At 38.3% G+C, this 23,021-nt stretch overlaps 1 protein-coding gene across 5 annotated transcripts in view; it reads left to right on the top strand.

Moving 5' to 3' along the window:
* Positions 1-23,021, top strand: part of LOC115220307 — a 44,876-nt gene that overhangs the window by 20,448 nt on the left and 1,407 nt on the right. The window contains exons 7-13 of one of the 5 annotated variants that reach the window (XR_005002505.1): positions 2,033-2,135; positions 4,696-4,779; positions 6,087-6,226; positions 9,091-9,152; positions 13,009-13,128; positions 16,333-20,007; positions 21,568-22,206. Coding sequence is in view for 3 of the 5 variants with exons in the window: in XM_036510019.1 (XP_036365912.1) it covers positions 2,033-2,135; positions 4,696-4,779; positions 6,087-6,226; positions 9,091-9,152; positions 13,009-13,128; positions 16,333-19,550 (3,727 nt within the window). In the remaining 2 variants the exon portion in view is untranslated. Of the gene's footprint in view, positions 1-2,032; positions 2,136-4,695; positions 4,780-6,086; positions 6,227-9,090; positions 9,153-13,008; positions 13,129-16,332; positions 22,207-23,021 lie in introns of those variants that run through there. The other 4 variants (XM_036510019.1, XR_005002506.1, XM_036510018.1 and 1 more) reach the window with 4 other exon arrangements.

The following is a 23,021-nucleotide window of genomic DNA, read 5'->3' on the forward strand; positions in this document are numbered from 1 at the left end:
AATGTCTGTTATCCATGCTGGCATGGGTTGGATAGTTTGACCAGGACTGGCAGGCTGGAAGACTGCACCAGACTCCAGTCTGACTTGGCATGGTTTCTACAGCTGTATGCCCTTCCTAATGCCAGCCACTCTGAGAGTGTAATAGGTGCTTTTATGTGCCATTGGCATGACACCAGTATCTGCCACGACTGCAATTTTACTTGGCTTGATGGGTCTTCTTCTCAAGCCCAACATAATGCCAAAGGACTTGGTCATTCGTCATTGCTCCCATGAGGCTCGACACTCGAAGGATGCTTTTCACATGCTACTGGCATCGGCCAATTTGCCTATACACACACACACACACGCACATGCATATATATGTGTGTGTGTATTTATATATCATCAACATTTAACATCCGCTTTCCATGCTGACATGAGTTGAATGGGGTTTGACAGGAGTTGGTAAACCAGAGTACTGGACCAGGCTTCATTGTCTACTTTGGCATGGTTTCTATGGCTAGGGGTCCTTCTTAACAACAACCACTTTACAAAGTGCATTTTATATGGTACCAACACTAGTTGAGTCTTTCCTATCCCCTTCTTAGGTCAGCAGATGTACATACTCTAGAACTGACATGAACAACCCTTTTTTTTTTGAGAAACAGGCCCCACGAGACCTTGTTCATCATCAGGTGCACTACACAGCTAAAAAAATTTAAAGGTAATTAATTTTTCAATAGGTAGGTAGGGGGGTCTCAGGGGGTAGTGTCCCTGCCTTCGTGTGCTAGTTTTCCACCACATTTCTTAAAAATCATGGTAGAGGCCTTAGTCTTGGGACCACTCATGTCTAGAAACTGAGGTTGGGGGTAAGCAAGGGCATGCTCCCCGCAGAAAATCCAGCTCCAAAAAAGCCACATGACAGCCAAGGAGAATGGACACCTGCCAGCCAGCCCAAAGGTTGGGGTGGGATGCACCTACCTACCTCGGTTGCTATGGCATTGAAGTAGATCTGGCCACCCCTGTTAACAGGGACAAAACCAAGATTAAGGAGTAAGTCATCACTGCTGATCCCCACCATGACCTTCTGCAAGAACTCTGGGGCTGGTAGGGGTAAGGGAGCAAGAAGCTAGGGTTCCTAATGGTCAGCATTGAGGTAGATCTGGCCACCCCTGTTAATGAAGACAAAATCCAAATTTAAGACACTAGATATGCCGTCCAAGGGGTCCTGCAAGCTACAGGACTTGACCCAAGGGCTGCCATTCGCCCCTGACTGCTCGAGGCCATTAACTACGCTTGACCCAAGGGCTGCCATTCGCCCCTGACTGCTCCAGGCCATTAACTACGCTTTACACTTGCATTCCTATCTCTTCCTTTCAAATCTCCATTTTTAGTCTTTGTGTCATCATTGACAACCGATGCTGGTGTGTTTACATCTTCGTAACTTCAGATTTTAGCAAAAGAGACCGATAGAATAAGTACTAGGCTTACAGGGAATGAGTCCTGGGGTCGATTTGCTTGACTAAAGGCGGTGCTCCAGCATGGCCACAGTCAAATGACTGAAACAAGTAAAAGAGTAAAGAGTATTCTACTGGTCTCTTTCGCCGACTGCTAAGTTATGGGGACGTAAACACACCACCATGAGTTTTCAAGCGATGGTGGGGGACAAACACACACACACACACATATATACATGTGGCATGCTTCTTTCAGTTTCCGTCTACCAAATCCACTCAAAAGGCTTTGGTTGGCCCGAGGCCATAGTAGAAAACACTTGCCCAAGGTGCCATGCAGTGGGACTGAACCCGGAACCATGAGGTTGGTAAGCAAGCTACTTACCCCACAGCCGCTTGTGTGTGCTATGATTGTGTATATGTGTTTGATTATATATTTCTTTAACTCATAATATGAGTAAATCTATGTGTGTGTGTGTGTGTGTGTTTAAATATACAAGTGTGAGTATGTTTGATTTTTCAGTCTGTGTGTGTGTGTTTATACGACAGTTAGAGATGTGTCTACATGTTTGTTTATATATATACATTCTGTTTTGTAGATTTCGTCAGTGGCGCTCCATGAAATCTTCAGACTGCTGTTGTGATATTGAGAGGACAGTCTGGGAGAAAGCCTGCAAGTTACCCGGCTTTCCATCTGAACAGGTACAATCGGATATTTGGTATTTCTAAACCATTACCAAACAATTAACCTTATTTTGAAAGTGGATATATATTTGAAATATATTTTAATCGGTTTGACCTTTCATCATGCTCAAAGCTACTTTATTCCTGGATATACAAACATACAAAACACTAAGCATATACATACATGCATGTAAGCACACACACACACGCACGCACGCACGCACGCACGCACGCACGCACGCGCGCGCGCGCGGCAAATGAAAGACAGAAAAATTCATTATTATTCACAACAATTGTTTCGGCACATCTAGCATCGATTCCTCTCGGGTTGGACACTCAACAACTGGTTCAGGAGCATCCGGTGGCACAGATGTATCTCATCGGGTGATAAATAAATACAACTCATTAAAATAACTGTGTTTCCCATTCTTGTATACCCTCATATACACCTTTTCACCAACTTAAAAATGTTTTGCTATGTCTTGCCGAGTAGCAATTTATCAAAGACTGATTTTACTTTCCTTACAAGCATCTGCTCTGCTGGAGTATTCAGATTTGGTGTCACATGGTACACTCTTAAAAATTGTTGTAGAGCTACCTCATCCATGATTCTTTATTCAATTTTCTAAGGGCTCTCTTGATGGTATCAACAAAGCCTTCTACCTGTCGGTTAGATCTGGGATGGTATGGCCTCGTTGTTATATGTTCTACCGTGAATGTTTCACTTTCGAAATTGCACAGAACTCAGACTGGACTTGAAATGTGAATGTGGAGGGTCACACCTACATGCTGTAAACTAATTTCTCCATGTTCTACTCTCTTTACTGCTCTACATGTGATTACAACAACAATAACAATTATAATTTCTATCATAGACACAAAGCCACACATTTTGAAGTAAGAATAGCAGAGTTATATTGACTTCCATTTTTTATTGACCCTTGAAAGACAGAATGCAAAATCAGCCTCAGTGAGATTTGAACTGACAATATACGGAAATCTAATTAAATGCTACATTTGTGCTGGACAAAGCACATCTCTAAAATTGTCAAGAAGGCCGAGGGTATCTTGACATCATTCAGCAAGATCTTTGTCAGCAGCTCTCCAGTTATCTATTTAAGGCTGTATATGGCTATGGTGTAGCCACACTTGCATCATCAGTCTGGAACCCCTATCTTGCTCAGGACATCAACCTCCTGGATACTGTTCAGAGACATGCAACCAAGCAAATACCCTCCATCAGGCATCTACCATACTCTGAATGCCTTGCTTCCCTGGGCATAGATACATTGAAGCTCCGATGTCTGGCAACTGACTTGGTAAACACCCACAAAATTAATAACCATCGTGCCAACAACCACCCTGAGCACCTTTTTGAGCTCCATGTGTCTAACACATGTGGGCATGGCTACAAAGTCAGGAAACAGCATACCTCCCATGACTTTCTGAACATTTTTTCACACTCAAGAGTTGCTGAAGCATGGCACAAACTGCCTGCATCAGTTGTTAGTTGCTGAGACATTGCATCCTTTAAAACCTCCATGTTTCCTGAAATTCGCCAACACTACACTTGATATCCCCTCCTGCTCCATACGCATGCACACATGTATATCGTGGCTCATACACTGTTCACTTTCCTGACTTTGGTACATAATTCTATGTACTCTACATGCACCTTTGAGGAGTTGTAGTGCACCTGAGCACTGTGCACAATAGTTTCATTATTATTATATTATATTATTTTATGTCGTTCTCCTCATTCTGTCACAAAAACACCAAAGCAAAATAGCCGCCATCATCATTATAAAACTGTTTTTCCATGCAAATATGAGCGAGATGATAATGCCATATTTTCCGGCATACAAGCTGATATTGTGTTATAGTGTAAACATGTAGTGTAAACATTCAAACATTGTTGCTGTCTTTCCAAATCCTCCTGCATTTCACATGGATTTTTGGTCGTCCAAAATCGTCTTTGTGTAGAAGCTGACCTGCCATTTTTTAACTACAAGTTTTGCTCTTTTACTCTTTTACTTGTTTTAGTCATGTGACTGTGGCCATGCTGGAGCACTGCCTTTAGTCGAGTAAATCGACCCCAAGACTTATTCTTTGTAAGCCTAGTACTTATTCTATCAGTCTCTTTTGTTAAACCACTAAGTTACGGGGATGTAAGCACACCAGCATCGGTTGTCAAGCGATGTTGGGGGGGACAAACACAGACACATAAACATATATATATATATACGACGGGCTTCTTTCAGTTTCTGTCTGCCAAATCCACTCATAAGGCTTTGGTCGGCCTGAGGCTATAGTAGAAGACGCTTGCCCAAGGTTCCACGCAGTGGGACTGAACCCGGAACCATGTGGTTGGTAAGCAAGCTACTTACCACACAGCCACTCCTGCGCCTATAAGAATTAATGCTGTGAACAGGATCTGAAAACTTCAACTTGTGTGCCAGAAAATATGATAATGACAGCGGTCATGATGAAAAGGAAGACAATGAAACAGTTGATGATACCAAGAATAATAATATTCTTCTTTTGTTGTTACGTTTTTATTTACTCATCTATATTGTAGATAATTGAAGAATTCTTAGTTTCTAAAGATGTTTTACCAAAGAACAATCTTCAGTGGAAAAGTCCAAATATGAAGAAATTCGAGGTGAGATTTCTACTAATCACAACATAATTGTTTTGTTCATGAATGTGTGTGAGTCTCTACAGAACCACCTCATCCATTAGAAATAACTGCCAAATCACAGCTTTTATTATTTGTGTAGTACCATTGGCTGGGCTTGAACCATGTATCATGGCACTCCACATTATAGACACAAAACAGAACAATACCATTAGTTATTACAAACATAACATGAGGCAGAACAATAGTACCACTGGTAGGATTTGAACTATGTATCTATCACTTGCTATTTGACTATGTCACCAATAATTCTACAGACTTCCTGCCATTACCAATTCTTAAGTTCATCATCATCATTCAGTGTCCGTTTTCCATGTTAGTATGGACTGGATAGGTCGACAGGAGCTGGCAAGGCTGGAGGGCTGACCAGGCTCCAGTCGTCTGTTTTGGCATGGTTTCTATAGCTGGATGCCTTTCCTAACACCAACCTCTTTACAGAATGTACCAAGTGCTTTTTATGTGGCACCATCCATTGACAGAGTCACCAAGTGTCTTGCAAGACAAAAGTTGTTGATGTAGTTTCAACTTAACAATTTTATGAAAGCAACACTTTCTTTATTGTGTAATTGGTAAATCGGCTGACAGGTGTGCAACACAGGTAGTTCAAGTGCCAGCTGCAGATTCATCACTATTTTCTGTTTCAGGCAGCTTCTTATGGCAACTCCTCCTGCTAGAAATAACAGCCAGATCTCTCTTAAATCACACTCTACTTTCTTTAAAGAAGAAAATGAAGAATCGTCTGGTGATCATAATATGAATTTGTTCTCATTTGGAGTCACTGTCCTCCTCAGTATGATCAGAGTACCACACCTGACTCACACATTTTATTTGAGGCTTAGTTTTTTGCAGCTGTCTGCCCTTCTTACCACTGGGTGTTCTGGGTGCCTTTTGGCACCAGCACAAGTAAGGTAGTTGTGTCCTCAATAAGATTAAAGGGTTTTCTTGACCGAACAGTACATATTGGGTAACATCATCAACATTTAATGTCCATTTGACTGGATCTGGTGAGCCACATGGCTGCATTGTGCTTCATGTTAGCTTTGGCATGGTTTCTATGTTAGGATGGCTCTTTCTAACACCAAATCTGAAATAGAATATGTCTAAAAAGACAGGACAGTCAAGGCTAGATTGTCTTTGATCATAGGTATTGTTAATCAGGATGAACCCAGTGCTAAACAACATTAAAATTTTATAAATTATTTTTTCATTCATGTTTTTCTTGTTATTCTAGAGATAATTATATAAGTACTTGTTTCATGTTACTTTTATAGAATTTCATGGCTGTCAATCTGGAATGGCCCAAAGATTATGCTGTGCAGAAAGTTCTACCACTTCTTACAAGATGGATTATGTTGGAGATAGTCGGTCTGGTCACAACTAAAACTCGTGGACTTTATCTCACCCCTGTAAAGTGAGTACCCTTTTCCAACACTACCACCATCACATTTACTACCAGTCCATATTTTATCACAAACGAACAACCACCACTACCACCACCATCACATACCATTGACAAGACAAGGGAAAAAGTTATGTTCTGTGTTTGGTGAGACATGAAGAGTAGCAGCTGTCATGAAATGTGAAACCAAAATGTGGAGAAGCATTGTTGATTGTTGGAAGCATTGCAGCAGAAAAGGTGCTTCTCCTTGATCAGTTGTAAATGGAGGTTGCTCTTAAAATCTGGTACCCCGTTGGTTACATCAGTCTGGTCAATGGAAAAACCTGCTTGAAAAATTAATGTGCAAGTGGTTGAGCGTTCCACAGACATGCATGCCCCTAACATAGTCCTCAGAGAGATTCGGTGTGATACGAAATGTGTCAAAGCCAGCCCTTTGAAATACAGCTACAACTCATTTTTGCCAGCTGAGTGGACTGGAGCAATAAAGTGAAATAATGTGTCTTGCTCAAGGACACAATGCCTTTGGCAATCGAACCCGCAACCTTACAAATGTGATCCAAAATACTTGAGCCACAGGTGTTGCTCTTACACGGTAACGTACGACCACATATCGCCCAAGTCACTCAGGAAAAGCATTTGGCAGTGAATTTAGAAGTTTTGCCTCATCAGCCTCGTTCTCTTCATCTGACTCAATTTTTCAGAACATTGCAACATTATTTTATTTAGAAAAGTGGCTCTCAACTGGGGTCCATATGACCTTTGGCGGGGTCCATATAAGATTTTGTCGTTAAAGTTTACATGAAATAAATTGATTATATTTCTAAAGTTAACAAAATATTAAAAAATTTTTTTGATACAATTCCTAATAATATTATATAGATGATACATAAAAAAAAAAACAACAGCAGACGTTTTTTTAAGCATCAAATGGCTGTGGGGATTCAGTAGGGGTTCATAGGCAAAAAATGGTTGCAGACCACTGATTTCGAGAGAAAACAGTTAATTAATTGTGATGAGGTTAGAAATGATATTTAGTGTTTTGTTGCTTCCAAAGCTGAAGAATTTTATGCGCAAGTGATCAATGATATGCTAAATAGTTGGGATTTTACAGTTCTATATTTAAGAGATGAGGAATTATTTACATTTGACGGATATTTGTCCTCATCTTCTTTGTTGTTAACACAATGTTTTGGCTGATATACCCTCCAGCCTTCATCAGGTGACTTGGGGAAATTTTGAACCTGGGTTCTCATTCTTAAGGTATTTTTCGATGTTGTTGTTGTTCAGGTCACTGCCAGGAATCGAACTCAGAATCTTGGGGTTAGTAGCCTGCACTCTTAACCACTACACCATATGCCAAGTTTGATTTCAGGCAGTGACCTGAATAATAATAATAATAATAATAATAATAATAATCATCGTTTAGCATCCGCTTTCCATGCTGGCATGGGTTGGACTGTCCAACTGGGGTCTGGGAAGCCAGAAGGCTGCACCAGGCCCAGTCTGACCTGGCAATGTTTCTACAGCTGATATGCTCTTCCTAACGCCAACCACTCCATGAGTGTAGTGGGTGCATTTTACGTGCCACCGGCACGGAGGCCAGGCGAGGCTGGCAATGGCCATGATCGGATGGTGCTTTTTACGTGCCAATAATATCGCAAAATACCTTAGGAATGAAAACGCAGGTTCGAAATTTCCCCGAGACACCTGATGAAGGCTGAAGGGTATATCAGCCGAAACATTTTGTTAACAACAAACAAGATGAGGACAAATATCCATCAAATGTAAATAATATAAGATGGGATTTTGTTATGAAATAATGAGGGAAATATCTTGATGAAATCAATTAAAATCCTAGAAGCATTTATCCTCACTACCCCCCCCCACTCCATCTTGAAATGCGACACAACTTTCTTTCCAACCTAATTTATGTAGTATATATATCTGTTTCTCTATCAGCCAATCAATCAATCAATCATCATCATTTAACATCCGTTTTTCCATGCTGGTATGAGTTGGACAGTTTGATGGGAGCTGGTAAAGCCAGGAGGGTGGGGAGGGCACACCAGACTCCATTGTCTGTGGTTTCTATGGTTAGATGTCCTTCCTAACACCAAACACTTTGCAATCAATCATCAATATATATCATCATCATCATTTAATGTCCATCTTCCATGCATTCATGGGTAGGATGGTTGACAGGAGCTAGCCAGGTAGAAGACTACCCCAGGCTACTCTGTCTGTTTTGGCAGGGTTTTTACAGCTGGATGCCCTTCCTAACACCAACCACTCTGCAGAGTTGACTCAGTGCTTTTCACTTGGCACTAGCACAGGTGAGGTTAGTTTCAGCATGATTTTTACAGCTGGATACCCTTCCAAACACCAACCACATTACAGTGGGGACTGGATTTTTTAAATGTGGCATCAGCAATGGCAGGGCAACCAAGAAGTAACTCGCAAGACAAGGAATTATGAGAGAAGGAACTTGTGTCAGAGGATGAAAAGTTAGTGTTGTGACAGAGAGACAGAAAGAAACAGAAGCAGATGTCTTGCCACAACAGAGTGGGGGGTGGGGCATTAGAAGAGGAGGTGATCCAGTATCACATGATGAAAGGTTAGACTATAACAGAGAAAGAGGGAGGCGCAAATAGGTGTCTTGCTATAGAGAAGCTACATATTAGGCTTCTGTGTGGTTTCTGCTTATTGCATTACACTCATACAACCCATGGGTACGATCAAAGACACCTGCCTAAGTTTTTGCACTGCAGTCTTAAACCTAAGAACATTTGGTTACAAATCAAACTTCATAAACCACATAACCATACCTGAACCATACCTGAACCATTTTTAGCTCAGTAAATTTCTTGACATTGTAGAATCCTAAAGAATCGAGTTTGTAAAGGTGTACAATCTGTTGAAGTGGAATGGAAAATTTCAGGTGAGTTATTTTATTTATGTATATATTTTTTTGTTTCTAATTCCTGTCTTGTGGACAGAGGTCAGTGTCGGTTGAGTTGCTTAGCTCTAGGTCAGGCCACGCTGAATATATTCATGATCAAAGATTTTTCAACTATGATAATTTTTTTTTTCTTTTTCGATAAAATCAGCTTTCTAGAATTATATTATCTAAACTTTTCTCCTTTTGGAAGTCTAAAATGAGAATTGATGGAGATAATTGATGCTTACTATCTGTGTGTGTGTGTGTGTGTGTTTGAATACATGTGTGAGTGTATGACTGCGTGTGTGTATGTCTGAATATACATGTGAGTGTATGACTGTGTGTGTGTTTGAATATGTGAATGCATGACTGTGTGTGTTTGAATATGTGTGAGTGTATGATGATGTGTGTGTGTGTTCGAATACATGTGAGTGTATGGCTGTGTGTGTCTGTGTTCTTGTGTTCATCTCTATGCATGTGTATGTCTGTGTTCTCTTATTCTTTTACTTGTTTCAGTCTTTTGGAGCACTGCCTTAAAGGGTTTTAGTCGAACAGATCGACCCCAGGACTTTGTAAGCCTAGTACTTATTCTATCGGCCTCTTTTTGCCAAACTGCTAATTTACAAGGACATAAACACACCACCGCCAGTTGTCAAGCAGTGATGGTGGTGGTGGGGAGAAACACAGACACATTTACATATATACATACATACACATATATATATACGACTTGCTTCTTTCAGCTTTCCGTCTACCAAATCCATTCACAAGGCTTTGGTTGGCCGGAGGCTATAGAAGACACTTGCCCAAGGTGCCACGCAGTGGGACTGAACTCAGAACCAAGTTTCTTAGCACACAGCCATGCCTGTGCCTGTATATATATATAAATATATATCATCATCATCATTTTCTGTTTTCTATGCTGGCATGGGTTGGACACTTTGATAGGAACTATCCAGCCAAAGATCTGTCCAGGCTCCAGTTATCTGTTGATTTCTACAGCTGGATGCCCTTCCTAACGCTGCCACTCCAAACGTGTAATGGGTGCTTTTTACATACCACTTACATGACACCAGCATCGGCCACAGCTATGCTTTCACTTGGATTGACAAATCTTCTCAAGCACAGCACATCACCAAGGTCTCAGTCACTTGTCATTGCCTCATATGTATGTCACTGGATGGAGTACTTTTTAAGTTGAACTTACCTCAGTGGAACAGATATATATATATATATTATATATATATATATATATATATATATATATATAGATTCATATACATATATTTTGGATGATGCTGTATCAGTTTTGCTAGTTATATTTTTAATTATTTGATTATTTGATGTCCACCCACCAATAGGAATTCATCATGTAGAATTTTAGCTGAACCTTACCACAAGCAGTGAACCCTGAAGAAGGAAATATCATTCGATGGAATTGAATAAGGACTGTTCCTACAGCCCCTTAACATTTACTGAAACAGCCATAGGTTTTAACTGACTTTTACCTACCTGCAGTGGCAGACTGGCCAGGTTGCCAGCTTGCCTGATGGCATGTGGGCCCCTGCACCATTAGAATCCATTTATGGTGGCCCATGTTAGTATCTCCTCAAATTTGAGAATTTTTTATTCACTCCTCAAAGGATGCATTATTCCAGCCTGGCTGTGTTTGTAGACAGTTGAAAAGAATACTTTAAACAAAAAGAATAAAATTAAATGATAGCATTGGAGTTGCGGGTGGGCCCCCTTACTCTCCTGGCAACTAATATTTTTAGACCCAGTCTGCCACTGCTTACATGATATCGTGTATTACTGAACTCTCTTTATTCTCCCTTGAATACATGTATCTACACACGCATACATGGTTTTCATGTTATATCTTAATTCATTTACACTTTATATCTTATTATTCTTATTTTTATATTATCTTTTATTCAAATTTTTAATATAAACAGGTATCCCATCCAAGCCTTATAAATCACTAAAAGCAGGATTTCATTTTCGGATGTAAAATACTGACAACTGAAATATTTAGGTTCTACAAAGAAAATTTTATATATATATATATATACATACATATATATTTAAAATTGCAATTCAGAAATGTGCTTTCCTCCACTATTATCAAAGAAAGGAAATGAAAGTAAAACCAAATGTCAAAATAGAATGGGTGATTCTATTGGGGTAAATTATAAGTTATATATTATAGGTAGATTATAAAAAAAATTTGCCCTATATAGTAGGAGTGACTGTGTGGTAAGTAGCTTGCTTACCAAGCGCATGGTTCCAGGTTCAGTCCCACTGCATAGCATCTTGGACAAGTATCTTCTACTGCAGCCTCGGGCTGTCCAAAGCTTTGTGAATGGATATGGTAGGCAGAAACTGAAAGAAGCCTGTCATGTGTGTGTGTGTATGTTTGTGTGTCTGTTGACAACTGATGTTGGTATGTTTACGTCCCCATAATTTTGCAGTCCAGCAAAAGGGACCAAAAGATTAAGTACCTGGCTTACAAAGAATAAGTCCTGGGTTTGATTATTTTGACTTAAAGTGTAGTGCTCCAGCATGGCCACAGTTGAATGACTGAAACAAATAAAAGAGTAAAGGAGTATAACAAAGCATGCTAAAGTGAAACCGTACAAAATGAATAGTGTGAAAACTGAAGACTGTTTTCCCCATACATGCTTGCATGTATGTATATATAATATATACATACATGCTTGCATGTATGTATATATAATATATATACAGGGTTGGGCAAAAGTCACCTGACAGTAAATCGAAACCATTTAATTCCAAGATTAAAACAAAAAAATTAGTTTACATGTGACTTCAGTAATAAATAAATGGTGGGGGGGGGGAAGAAATGGTGATTTTTAACTCACAACATTCAATTATTAAACATTCATAATTGGAATGAATAAATAAAATTGAATATTAAGTATTTATGGAATTTTTGATTTACTGTTGGGTGACTTTTGGCCAACCCTGTATATGTTTTATATACATATATATATTAAAAGAAATGAGGTAATCAGAAGATCGGATGGTTCATATTTATAGATATTTATTTATATATTACATTTTTTACATATATATATATCATATCATTCAGATTATTAGCGCTTTCTCCCATTCTAGAGGGGTTTTCAAATCAAATTGGTCAGCCTGAGGCTATAGTAGAAAAAACTTGCCCAAGGTTCCACACAGTGGGACTGAACCCAGTGGGACTGACCAATCAAGGAACGGCCATAATAGGCCATTCACCCACTAGAAATAACAGCCAAAACTGGTTAGTTCCGTAATGGAATCGGCGGCTTATATTTATTTGCTGCCGATAAATTTGGCGCGAGTGCGACGATTTGAAAATTTTAGGTCAGATATTGGCGAGGCATGGACGTGAATGCCTCGTGAAAAATATCTGTTCCGATTTGGCTATTCCTTACTGATGAATCTAAGGGCCTATGGTAGATTGGCTTGATTTAATTTAATCAGGTTAGTTTACCATTAAACAGTAGACGAAACGGTGCATCGTATAAGGAATTTCAGGGTAATGTTTTTTTAATTTTCTCCTGGTTTACAGAATTAATGTTATTTTGCGGTTGAAGCTTTTTGGCTGTTATTTCTAGTGGGTGAATGGCCTATTATGGCCGTTCCTTGATTGTGATATTGAACTTAAAAATGGTTTATGACTATTTAATTTTTTCCCACTAGGCCGCTGGGGGCAAAAGAATTCTACAAAATTTTTTGCCTCCCTATATTGATTAATTATATATATATATATATATATATATATATATTATATATATATATATATATATTATGTATATGTTTATACAGTGTTTATTTTTTCTCCAAGGATCTTCTGAAAATGAAGCTTATGTTACTGTTGAGGACAGAGAAATGGTTGGCCAGTGTTTTCCTGATCTCTTGGAGCAATTTTCACAGGAATTAAAGAAGAAAACAAAGACAAAACCTGGTTGGTTGATGTTTATTTCTTAAATGAACTCCTGTCATTTAGTGATGTGTTGCAATGTTGCTTGTAGCTAGGTTAGCGATTTACTATATCACTCTATATTGTTTTAACAGACTTATGCCATGTAGTGATGTGTCATAGCTTAATAGCTAGGTTAGGGTTCTATGCAGCACGACAGAACTCATTAGAATATTCAGTAAAATAATTAATATCTTGGTTTCAAATTTTGACACAAGATCAGTAAAATTAATTAAATAATTAAAGTGATAGGTCAACTCAGGCATTTATATGTGGCTGTGTGGTAAGTAGCTTGTTAACCAACCACATGGTTCTGGGTTCAGTCCCACTGTGTGGAACCTTGGGCAAGTTTTTTCTACTATAGCCTCAGGCTGACCAAAGCCTTGTGAGCGGATTTGGTAGATGGAAACTGAAAGAAGCCCATTGTATATATAATATATATATATATATCTTTATATATAAAACTGAGAATGTGTGCCTGTCTGTCTGTGTGTTTCCCTAAAACTTGAGAACTACACAACCAATTTCATTCAAATTTTACACATGCCTTACTTAGGGTCCATGTAGTTTCATGGGCAAAAAAAAAAGTTCAACTTCTTGCCTAGAGCGAGCCCATAGCAATATCATATCTTCTCCACTATTTCGGTATTACGTGTTAAAAGTGAAACAAAAACATTTCTCTATTTTATGTCAGATACTTTCACTTTAACAATAAAAATAATAATAACAATTGAATTATATGTCGTAAGTAATAATTAAAATCAAACTAAAGTATAATATAATCGTAACATAACAAAAAATAAAAATAGCAATGTGTATAAAATTGCATCAATGACTTGAATTTGAATAAGTGGTTTCACATGAATGGGAATAAATTAAAAATAAAATTAGCATGCAGAAATGGAATAGTCCAGATGGATAATAAAAAATTAAATTAAAGAAAAGACTATTGTCTATAAAGTATACAATGTACAGAAAAAAGAAGATTCGAAGACTTGGAGGAAAGCACCTTCGAAAAGTGTCTTGGTGCGACTATGAAAGATATCTAATCAGAGGCAGTAAATTCGTCACAATAGAAGCAAGGTTCGAGTCAACGGAGCGTGCAAGGGAGTACTCGACTCGAACTTGCAAAGTGGAAATATTTTATTTTACCTTTATATCTGGGACGAAGGATGTCCGGGAAAAAAATTTAAAATGTCCCTCCAGAAGTAGGCTGGATTGTAGCCACACTTCTATACAAGAGGGAGGACAAGATACAATTGATCGAAATTACAAGAGTTGGGCTAACAATTCCAGTCTGTTATATATTTTGAGTATTGTTATCACTAGTGATATCAAGATATAACTTTGTATTTTGTATTTTATGTGTAGATGTATTTATATAGTTGTACATGTAATATGTACACATATACACGCACATATATACATGCACTAGCACTATGACCCGGCAACGACAGGTCTTTAATGCTAGTGAGTATATATATATATATATATGTGCGTGTGTGTGTGTGTGTATATTTTGTATGTGTGTGTGTGTGTGTATATATATATATAGTCTGACTCAGACTACTTTTTATGTCTCTCCTTTTCCCTTAAGTTATTTTCCTGTCATCTTAGAGGAGGGAGTAGGTTAAGCCAGTCTTGTGTTTATACTAGCTTTGTACACCCCCTCTAGTATATATAGCTATGATGTTGTAGGTACAACATGTTCTTTGTGTATCTCTTTAACTTATTGGAGATCTTAGGTAAAATTATACTAATGTGTTCATCTGTTCTAATTTAATTAAATTCCATGTCTTTGTGCAGCTGAAGGTTGCTCTACATTTTAAATTGATGTAATGAAATGATTGCATTGTTCAATTAAATGGAGTTGCATGAAACGATTGTACTGCATTACCTCTGGATATCCTTGTTGCTTATTTTGATTATAATGACCTCATTGTAAGGATAATACCGTACAAATTCTGGTGCCTCAACTTACGTACCATATTCATCTGAATCTAAATTTTATATATATATATATATATATATATATACATGCATACATATGTAGGGATCTAGATTGGCCCTGCTTGAGATTTGAAACCAAATCCACCTGCTTGTCGCAGGAAATCCTCTCCACACCAGGACTTGTGCTCCCCCTAGGACATGTGCTGGTCAAGGAAAGGTCAGTCCTTTGTTTAGGGTTTGACCTACATTACTGACCATAGTCTATATAACAGAGAGAATTTCCTATCTCCTTCTCTTTTGTGTCAGCCATGACCAATAGCACATATATATATATATATATATATATATATATATATTATATATATATATATTATATATATATATATATATATATATAATATATATATATCATCATCATCATTTAGCGTCCGCTTTCCATGCTAGCATGGGTTGGACGGTTCAACTGGGGTCTGTGAAGCTGGAAGGCTTCGTCAGGCCCAGTCAGATCTGGCAGTGTTTCTACGGCTGGATGCCCTTCCTAACGCCAATGTGTAGATGTATATATATAGATATACATGTAATATGTACACGTATATATACGCATATATACATGCACTAGCACATAATGCTAGTATGAATATATAAATGTGTGTGTGTGTATATATATATATTTTTATTTATTAATTGTATTTCTATTCATTTGTATATGTTAAGTAAGATTATAGTGATGATATAGAGTATCATGGAGGTATATAAGAGTTAGGGGTAGTGGAAAATGTTGAGGAATCCAGACCTGAAGATTGGGAGTATGTCGACCCAATTAAGTATTGAAACTAGATACCTCGTATCTAATCAATACCGACGTATTTTCATGAAACACGAGTAGTCTTTTAAACGGAAAATACAGGATTCAGAATAGATATAGTTAGTATAAGATTTAATTTTTAACATTTTATGGAATAGTCGGGTATAAAATCTTTGAGTGTTGATTGAGTTGAAGGTGGTTCTGTCTTTAAAATTACTTTTATATATACGAATTAAACATTGAGAGATGTTCATTTTAGTACGTCTAATTTGAATGTCTTTTTTCTGTGTACTCGGAAGTAATATTCCCTAATAATAATAATGATAATAATAATAATAATAATAATAATAATAATATATATATATATATATATATATATATAGATATATTTCATGAAGTGTATGTAGCTGGTGTTTATCAATTTCTCCTTTCAGCCTCCAGAATTAGCAGCAAGACAAAAAAGAGCCAACCAGAGGCAAACTCAGCCGAGTCCCAACAAGTTTTGTTGCTGAGTATGGAAGGACTTACTCTGAAACCAAACGAAGCAGCTGCTACACAGAAGACTGTGAAAGGGACCAGTGAGGAATTCCCTGCCAAAAGAGAGAAACACACAGCAAGATTTGCATGTGAACCAGTTCTTACGGCTTTTAATGAAGAATCTATAAGAAATTGTTTATCTTCTGTTTCTCAGAATGAGGAACCTTCTTCTGGTGCTGGGCTGACCAATTTAAGGTGTAACAGTACTGAGTCTTCTGAGCCAGACATTTCTGATGATGAATATTTACCTCTTAAAGAAAGAATAAAGAACTCTTGTGTACAAATTCAAAACCATAAACCAAAGAAGGAAATGTCTAGAACATCATTATTACCATCATTTACCAATTCCATTAAATCAGAAACTAACTCTGAAACAGACTCCAAAAGCAGGAGTCAAATCCGAAACTCTGCAAGTGTATCAATGTGTTCTGATCAACAGACCAATACCATCGGTCACGGTGCCAGTATTATTGAGTCAATTGATTTAACAGGAAATTCTTATTCCTCTTGTCCAGAGATAGACTCTTCCAATGATGAAGACTCTGATGATAGCCTATATCTTCCTGTTTCTCACAAACTGCTTAACCGTTACCAAATTTCTGGTGAGTCTCAAAACGAAGATAACTTTCAGTCTAACCAATGCCTCCCATTAGATTCCTCTCAGTTTCCATGTGATGACAGCATCAAAATAAACCATTGTGAAAGAATGGAAGAACTGAATAAATCAATAGAGTTTTCTCAAAAATTTCCAGATAATTCTGCTGAACCCTTTGACAATTCTCAGTTATCCAAAATGGCTGAAATAACTGAACAGTTCTTCCTGTTGAATGTAAATGAAGTAGAAGCCTTGTCATCAAATCTTTCTGGAATGGTATCAATGGCTACACTTCAACAGTGTAAGGACACTGTCGAGAGGTCATTTGGTACAGATGCCAAGCAGCTATATACGGATGCTATGAAGAGGTCATGTAGTACAGATGCTACACAAGTGTGTACAGACACTGTTGAGAAGTCTACAGATGCTACACAAGTGTGTACAGACACTGTTGAGAGGTCATTCAGTACAGATGCTACACAGCTGTCTACAGACACTATCAAGAGATCATTTAGTACAGATGCTACACAGCTGTGTACTGACCCTGTTGAGGGGTCATTCTGTACAGATGCTACACGACTGTATACAGATATTATCGAGAGATCATTTAGTACAGATGCTACACAACTGTGTATGGACATTGTTGAGAGGTCATTCAGTACAGATGCTACACAGCTGTCTACAGACACTATCGAGAAGTCATTTAATACAGATGCTACACAGCTGTGTACTGACCCTGTTGAGGGGTCATTTAATACAGATGCTACACAGCTGTGTACTGACCCTGTTGAGGGGTCATTTAATACAGATGCTACACAGCTGTGTACTGACCCTGTTAAGGGGTCATTTAATACAGATGCTACACAGCTGTGTACTGACCCTGTTGAGGGGTCATTCTGTACAGATGCCACACTGCTATGTACAGATATTGTTACTGATGCGACCCAACTTTGCACTAATACTCTTGAAGTTCCATCCCAGACAGATGCCATTCAACTTTTAGCTGAAAATCAATCACTACACCCACCCATAAAAGATGGAAGCAGATTGTCGACCAAAGACACAAAATTCTATTCTGCTGGAGACTTTTCCCTCCATGATGTACAGGAGGGTCCATGCTGTTCCTTGCCACCCAGTTTGAAGACGTCTTTCAATGAATCTCTTCAACATAGAAACTGTAGCAACACAATTTCAAACTATTCTATAAACGGAGAAGACAATGCATCCCTTCTTTTTTGTAATTCCACTTCTGTTAGTAATACTATTTCTGACATAAGTAACCATTCTCAGACCCCCGAAGACAGTTCTATGCTGTTTATGAATGACAAAAACTCTGTAAGTCCTGATCATGTTCTCAAAAATAGTTCCTTGATATCAAATCATTGTTTAAATCCAACCAAAACTGAAACTGCTTCTCAGCATCTTGAGAATTTGTCTGAAAGTGTGTCAGACATCACAGTTTCAGAGAACACAGTAGTAGAGTTTCATGGATCAAAGACGCCAGGAGGTGCTTTAGCCATGCAAGAATTCCCTGTCTCTAACAAGGATCCTGAAGAAGATGCAATTCCATACTCATCGTTTGAAGATTATTCTTCAATTATGGATGCTGTTTATAACTTAACACCTGACTCTCTGAATTCTTTCAGTGAAAGCAGGGTGGGGAATTTTGAACTCATCTCTTCTCTTTTAGACAATTCTTCTGAATTCAAGTTGGATTCTGATTCTCCTAAAATTTCTGAAAACATGAAGACTCATATATTCAACTCGACAACTAATTCTGGTTATAAAAACCAGATGGAAATTAAATATTCTTGTAGAAAGAACTCTCTGACCAATTTGCAAAAGAATTCATGTTTTATTTTGTCTCCTTACATCAGTTCTGTAGAGAAGACATCAAGTCTTCTGAAATCTCCAAATAATGATGCCAGTTTTTCTTACAATACAACAGTTGGTTCACATGAAATGTCTGGTGCAGTACCAAATTCTTCTGCTTCTGTTCTTCAAGAAAATTTAAGAACTGGATTAAATGATAAATTGATTTTTAAATCTTCAAAAGAGTCTGCAGGTTTAGAGAATGAGAACACTAAAGTCAAGTCTCCGCATGAAGGATATATAAGTTCATTGTCTTGTGAAAATATTCATAGTAGTCCAAAGCAAACGTCATTTCAGCAGGGAGGTTCTTCAACGTTTGAAGAGATGAGTTACCTTTCTGGTTTCGATGATTCTTTCTCCCCATTTGATGTCACCAAAACAATAACTCCGAGATCAATTAATCAGAATAATCCAGTAAAATGTTGTTGGGATTATCTAAATCTTTCTCCTAATTCTTCAGATAACTCTGATGATACATTCGATAATTACAAGAGCAGTGTTAAGATGAACACAGATATTGATCTCAAAGACCGTTATACAGATGACGCCAAACTAGAATCAAAACCAAACCCTGCATCACCACTTCCTCTTGTAATGAGGCTGGGAAAACATTTCAATGCACAACGCATAAAGAACTTCAAGAAATAATATTTATTTTGCAAGTATTCTTTGGTGATCACTACCACAGTTACACAATGTTGGAGCCACCACCAGCATCTCCACCCTTATACTACCCACAATATAGTCTCTGTGACAAGGCCTGGAACAAATTCAATGAACCCGTAAAACGACTGTATGGTGCAAAGGTCACTTCAAAGCCATGTTTTCAGCTTCAACAGAACTGTGCCTCACCTTCAGCTGTTGTCGTCTACTTTAACCCCCGGTCAACCAAAGCCTCATGATTGAAATTTAATAGACAGAAACTGTTTGGCTGCCCATCAGAGATCATTTCTGTGCTTTTGGTGTGGTAGTGTTTAGTCTCTTGGTTAAACACCATCACCTCTTCTTTCACTACTCTCCATGGAATCTGCTCAGTTGCCAGCCTTTGAGAACGGCTTCTTTCTATTAGTCTCAGAGCTCAAGAGTACCACTCTTCTTCTTATAAGTAAGTAAATCCAAAAAGAAAAACAACAACAAAAAAAGCCAAAGAAAAAAACACAAATATTGTCATAACCACTAACCCACACCATCATCTTCATCATCATCATCATCTTCATCATCATTATCATTATCATTTTGTATTTACATTCATATTATTTAATATGACTTTATTAAGTCTGTAAAATGTATTTTCTTAATTCCAATTATTTCTTTTGGATTTTGGGGGTTAATTAATTAGTAATTGCATGATTTTAATAAGTGTTTTCTCCAATAAGCTTCTCTTGCCAGATGGACTTTACACTCAGTTTTTAATATTTACTGTCTCTGTTCTGATATCTAGACTGCCGTACTCTAATTACCAGCGAGTCTATGTTACCAGGATCAATCTCTCTCACATAGTATCTTCATCTTTATGTTTGTTGTGAATGGGGTTGTCAATGCCTGAGGCTGTCAGCCCCTTCACCTTGCTCAGGCACAACTACAGCTTTCCTTACGAATACTGCATCAGGTCAATCTTCCAGCAGCAACCCTGATTAGATAAAAGCCCGAGAGCTTTCAGGGAGGCCTTAAAACTATCCCTGTAGTATTTGCCCTGAATGTTACTGACTACCATCACACTCACCAAGACGCTGTAGAAAAGACATTTCAGAAATGGTTTCTGGTTCATTTTGACAATGTGATCAATCTGATCCAGCTGGGCTATAAATAGCGGAATGGATGCTGGGTTAACACTGAATAACTGAGCATCTCAACCGGGCAAGTTGTCCTGCCAAAACATGGATAGCATCTGACAGTTCAGGTGGAACCTATTAAGGTTTTTGCTGTAAAGTATACATTTCACTTGTTTACATGTGTGTGCTGTAGAAGGTCTACCTTATGTGGTGGCTACCATATTTATATTCAAGACCTAGTTCTCATCTAGTAACCAATAAGGTCTGTCTCACATGTAGTAGCTACCATATCTATTATACCAAGGTCTCTTTACCATGTGGCAACAACCATGTCTATTCATTAAGGTCTATCTTACATGTTGTAGCCATGTATATACTTCATGTGGCAACCACCATGTTAATAGCCCTTAGGTCTACCTCATGTGGTAACCACCACGTCTATAGACCTGAGTCATACCTCTCATGTGATAACCATGTCTATAATACCAAAGTGTCATGTGGTAACTATCATGTTTATACTTGCAAGGTCTGCTCATGGGTATAATAGCAAGGTCTACCTCACATGTGGTAGTCACCATGTCTATACCTCTAAGGTATACCTTACATGTGGTAACCACCATATTTATATCCCTATGATCTATGTTGTGGTAACTATGTATATACTACCAAGGTCTAGCTCATGTGGTAACCACTATGTCTGTAGCCCTAAGGTCTACCTCATGTGGTGACCATGATGTCTATCCTACTAAGGTCTATTTCGCATGTGGTAACTCCAAATAACTGGCTTGTCAACAGTATGTATACATTAGGTATGATACATAGATGGCTATTTTAGTTAAATACTGCCTCAGTTGTATATGCTGGTAATTTACAACATTTTTTTGACCCCACAGGTCCTGATTTCGAATCCCATCCTGACTGAATTTATCTTGTTATGGGTCCATCAGCTAAGTACCAGTAATAGACTATACACATCATGGCCCCTGTACAGAGTTCAAATTTGAACACAGCATGACAAATTTAAAAAAAACCTCTAAATGGTTACTTGATCTGCTAAAAATAGCAGCCACTTTCATTTGGATCACATTCAAGAATTTCATTAAAAAAACAAAAAAAAAACAAAATAAAAATAAAGGGTAGATTATTCTGGATACAGTTATCATTATCACTGTAATCATCATCATCATCATCATCATCTACTTTTTCCATGCTGGCATGTGTTGGACAAGGCTTTCTCAATCAGTATTCTACACCCGGATACCCTTCCTTATTAGCAATGAAGTTGGTAATCCATTACAAATGTTCAAAGTGTTGGCCATGTAGCTCTAGATAAGTCTTTATATGGAATCTGAAATTGTGATGAACTCTCTCAAATATCTCTCACACGCTTCAACAATTCTTTGAAGAAAGTTCTTGGTCATGAATTTTTCAGAATGCACAAGTGGGGGAGTGGCTGTGTGGTCAGTAGCTTGCTTACCAACCACATGGTTCTGGGTTCAGTCCCACTGTGTGGCACCTTGGGCAAGTGTCTTCTACTATAGACTTGGGCTGACCAAAGCCTTGTGAGTGGATTTGGTAGACGGAAACTGAAAGAAGCTTGTATATATATGTATATATATATATATATATATATATATAATATATATATATATATATATATATATATATGTCATCCAGCCTTGTCTGGCCCCCGTGCTGGTGGCACGTAAAAAGCACCATCCGATCATGGCCATTTGCCAGCCTCGTCTGGCACCTGTCCAGGTGGCACATAAAAAGCACCCACTACACTCTCGAAGTGGTTGGCGTTAGGAAGGGCATTCAGCTGTAGAAACACTGCTAGATCAGACTGGACCTGGCACAGCCTTCTGGCTTCCCAGACCCCAGTTGAACCATCCAACCCATGCTAGCATGGAAAACGGACGTTAAACGATGATGATGATGATGATGATCATCATCATCATCGTTTAACGCCCGCTTTCCATGCTAGCATGGGTTGGATGATTTGACTGAAGTCTGGCGAACCCGATGGCTGCACTAGGCTTCAATCTTGATCTGGCAGAGTTTCTACAGCTGGATGCCCTTCCTAATGCCAACCACTCTGAGAGTGTAGTGGGTGCTTTTACGTGCCACCGGCAAGGGGTCAGTCAGGCGGTAGTGGTAATGACCTCACTCAAATCTTTTTACACATGCCACTGGCACAGGTGCCAGTAAGGTATATATATATGTTTGTGTGTCTGTGTTTGTCTCCCCAACATCGCTTGATAACTGATGCTGGTGTGTTTAAGTCCCCGTCACTTAGCAGTTTGGCAAGAGTGACTGATAGAATAAGTACTAGGCTTACAAAGAA

The sequence above is a fragment of the Octopus sinensis genome, linkage group LG16 (genome assembly GCF_006345805.1).
Source record: "Octopus sinensis linkage group LG16, ASM634580v1, whole genome shotgun sequence".
Lineage (NCBI taxonomy): Eukaryota > Metazoa > Mollusca > Cephalopoda > Octopoda > Octopodidae > Octopus > Octopus sinensis.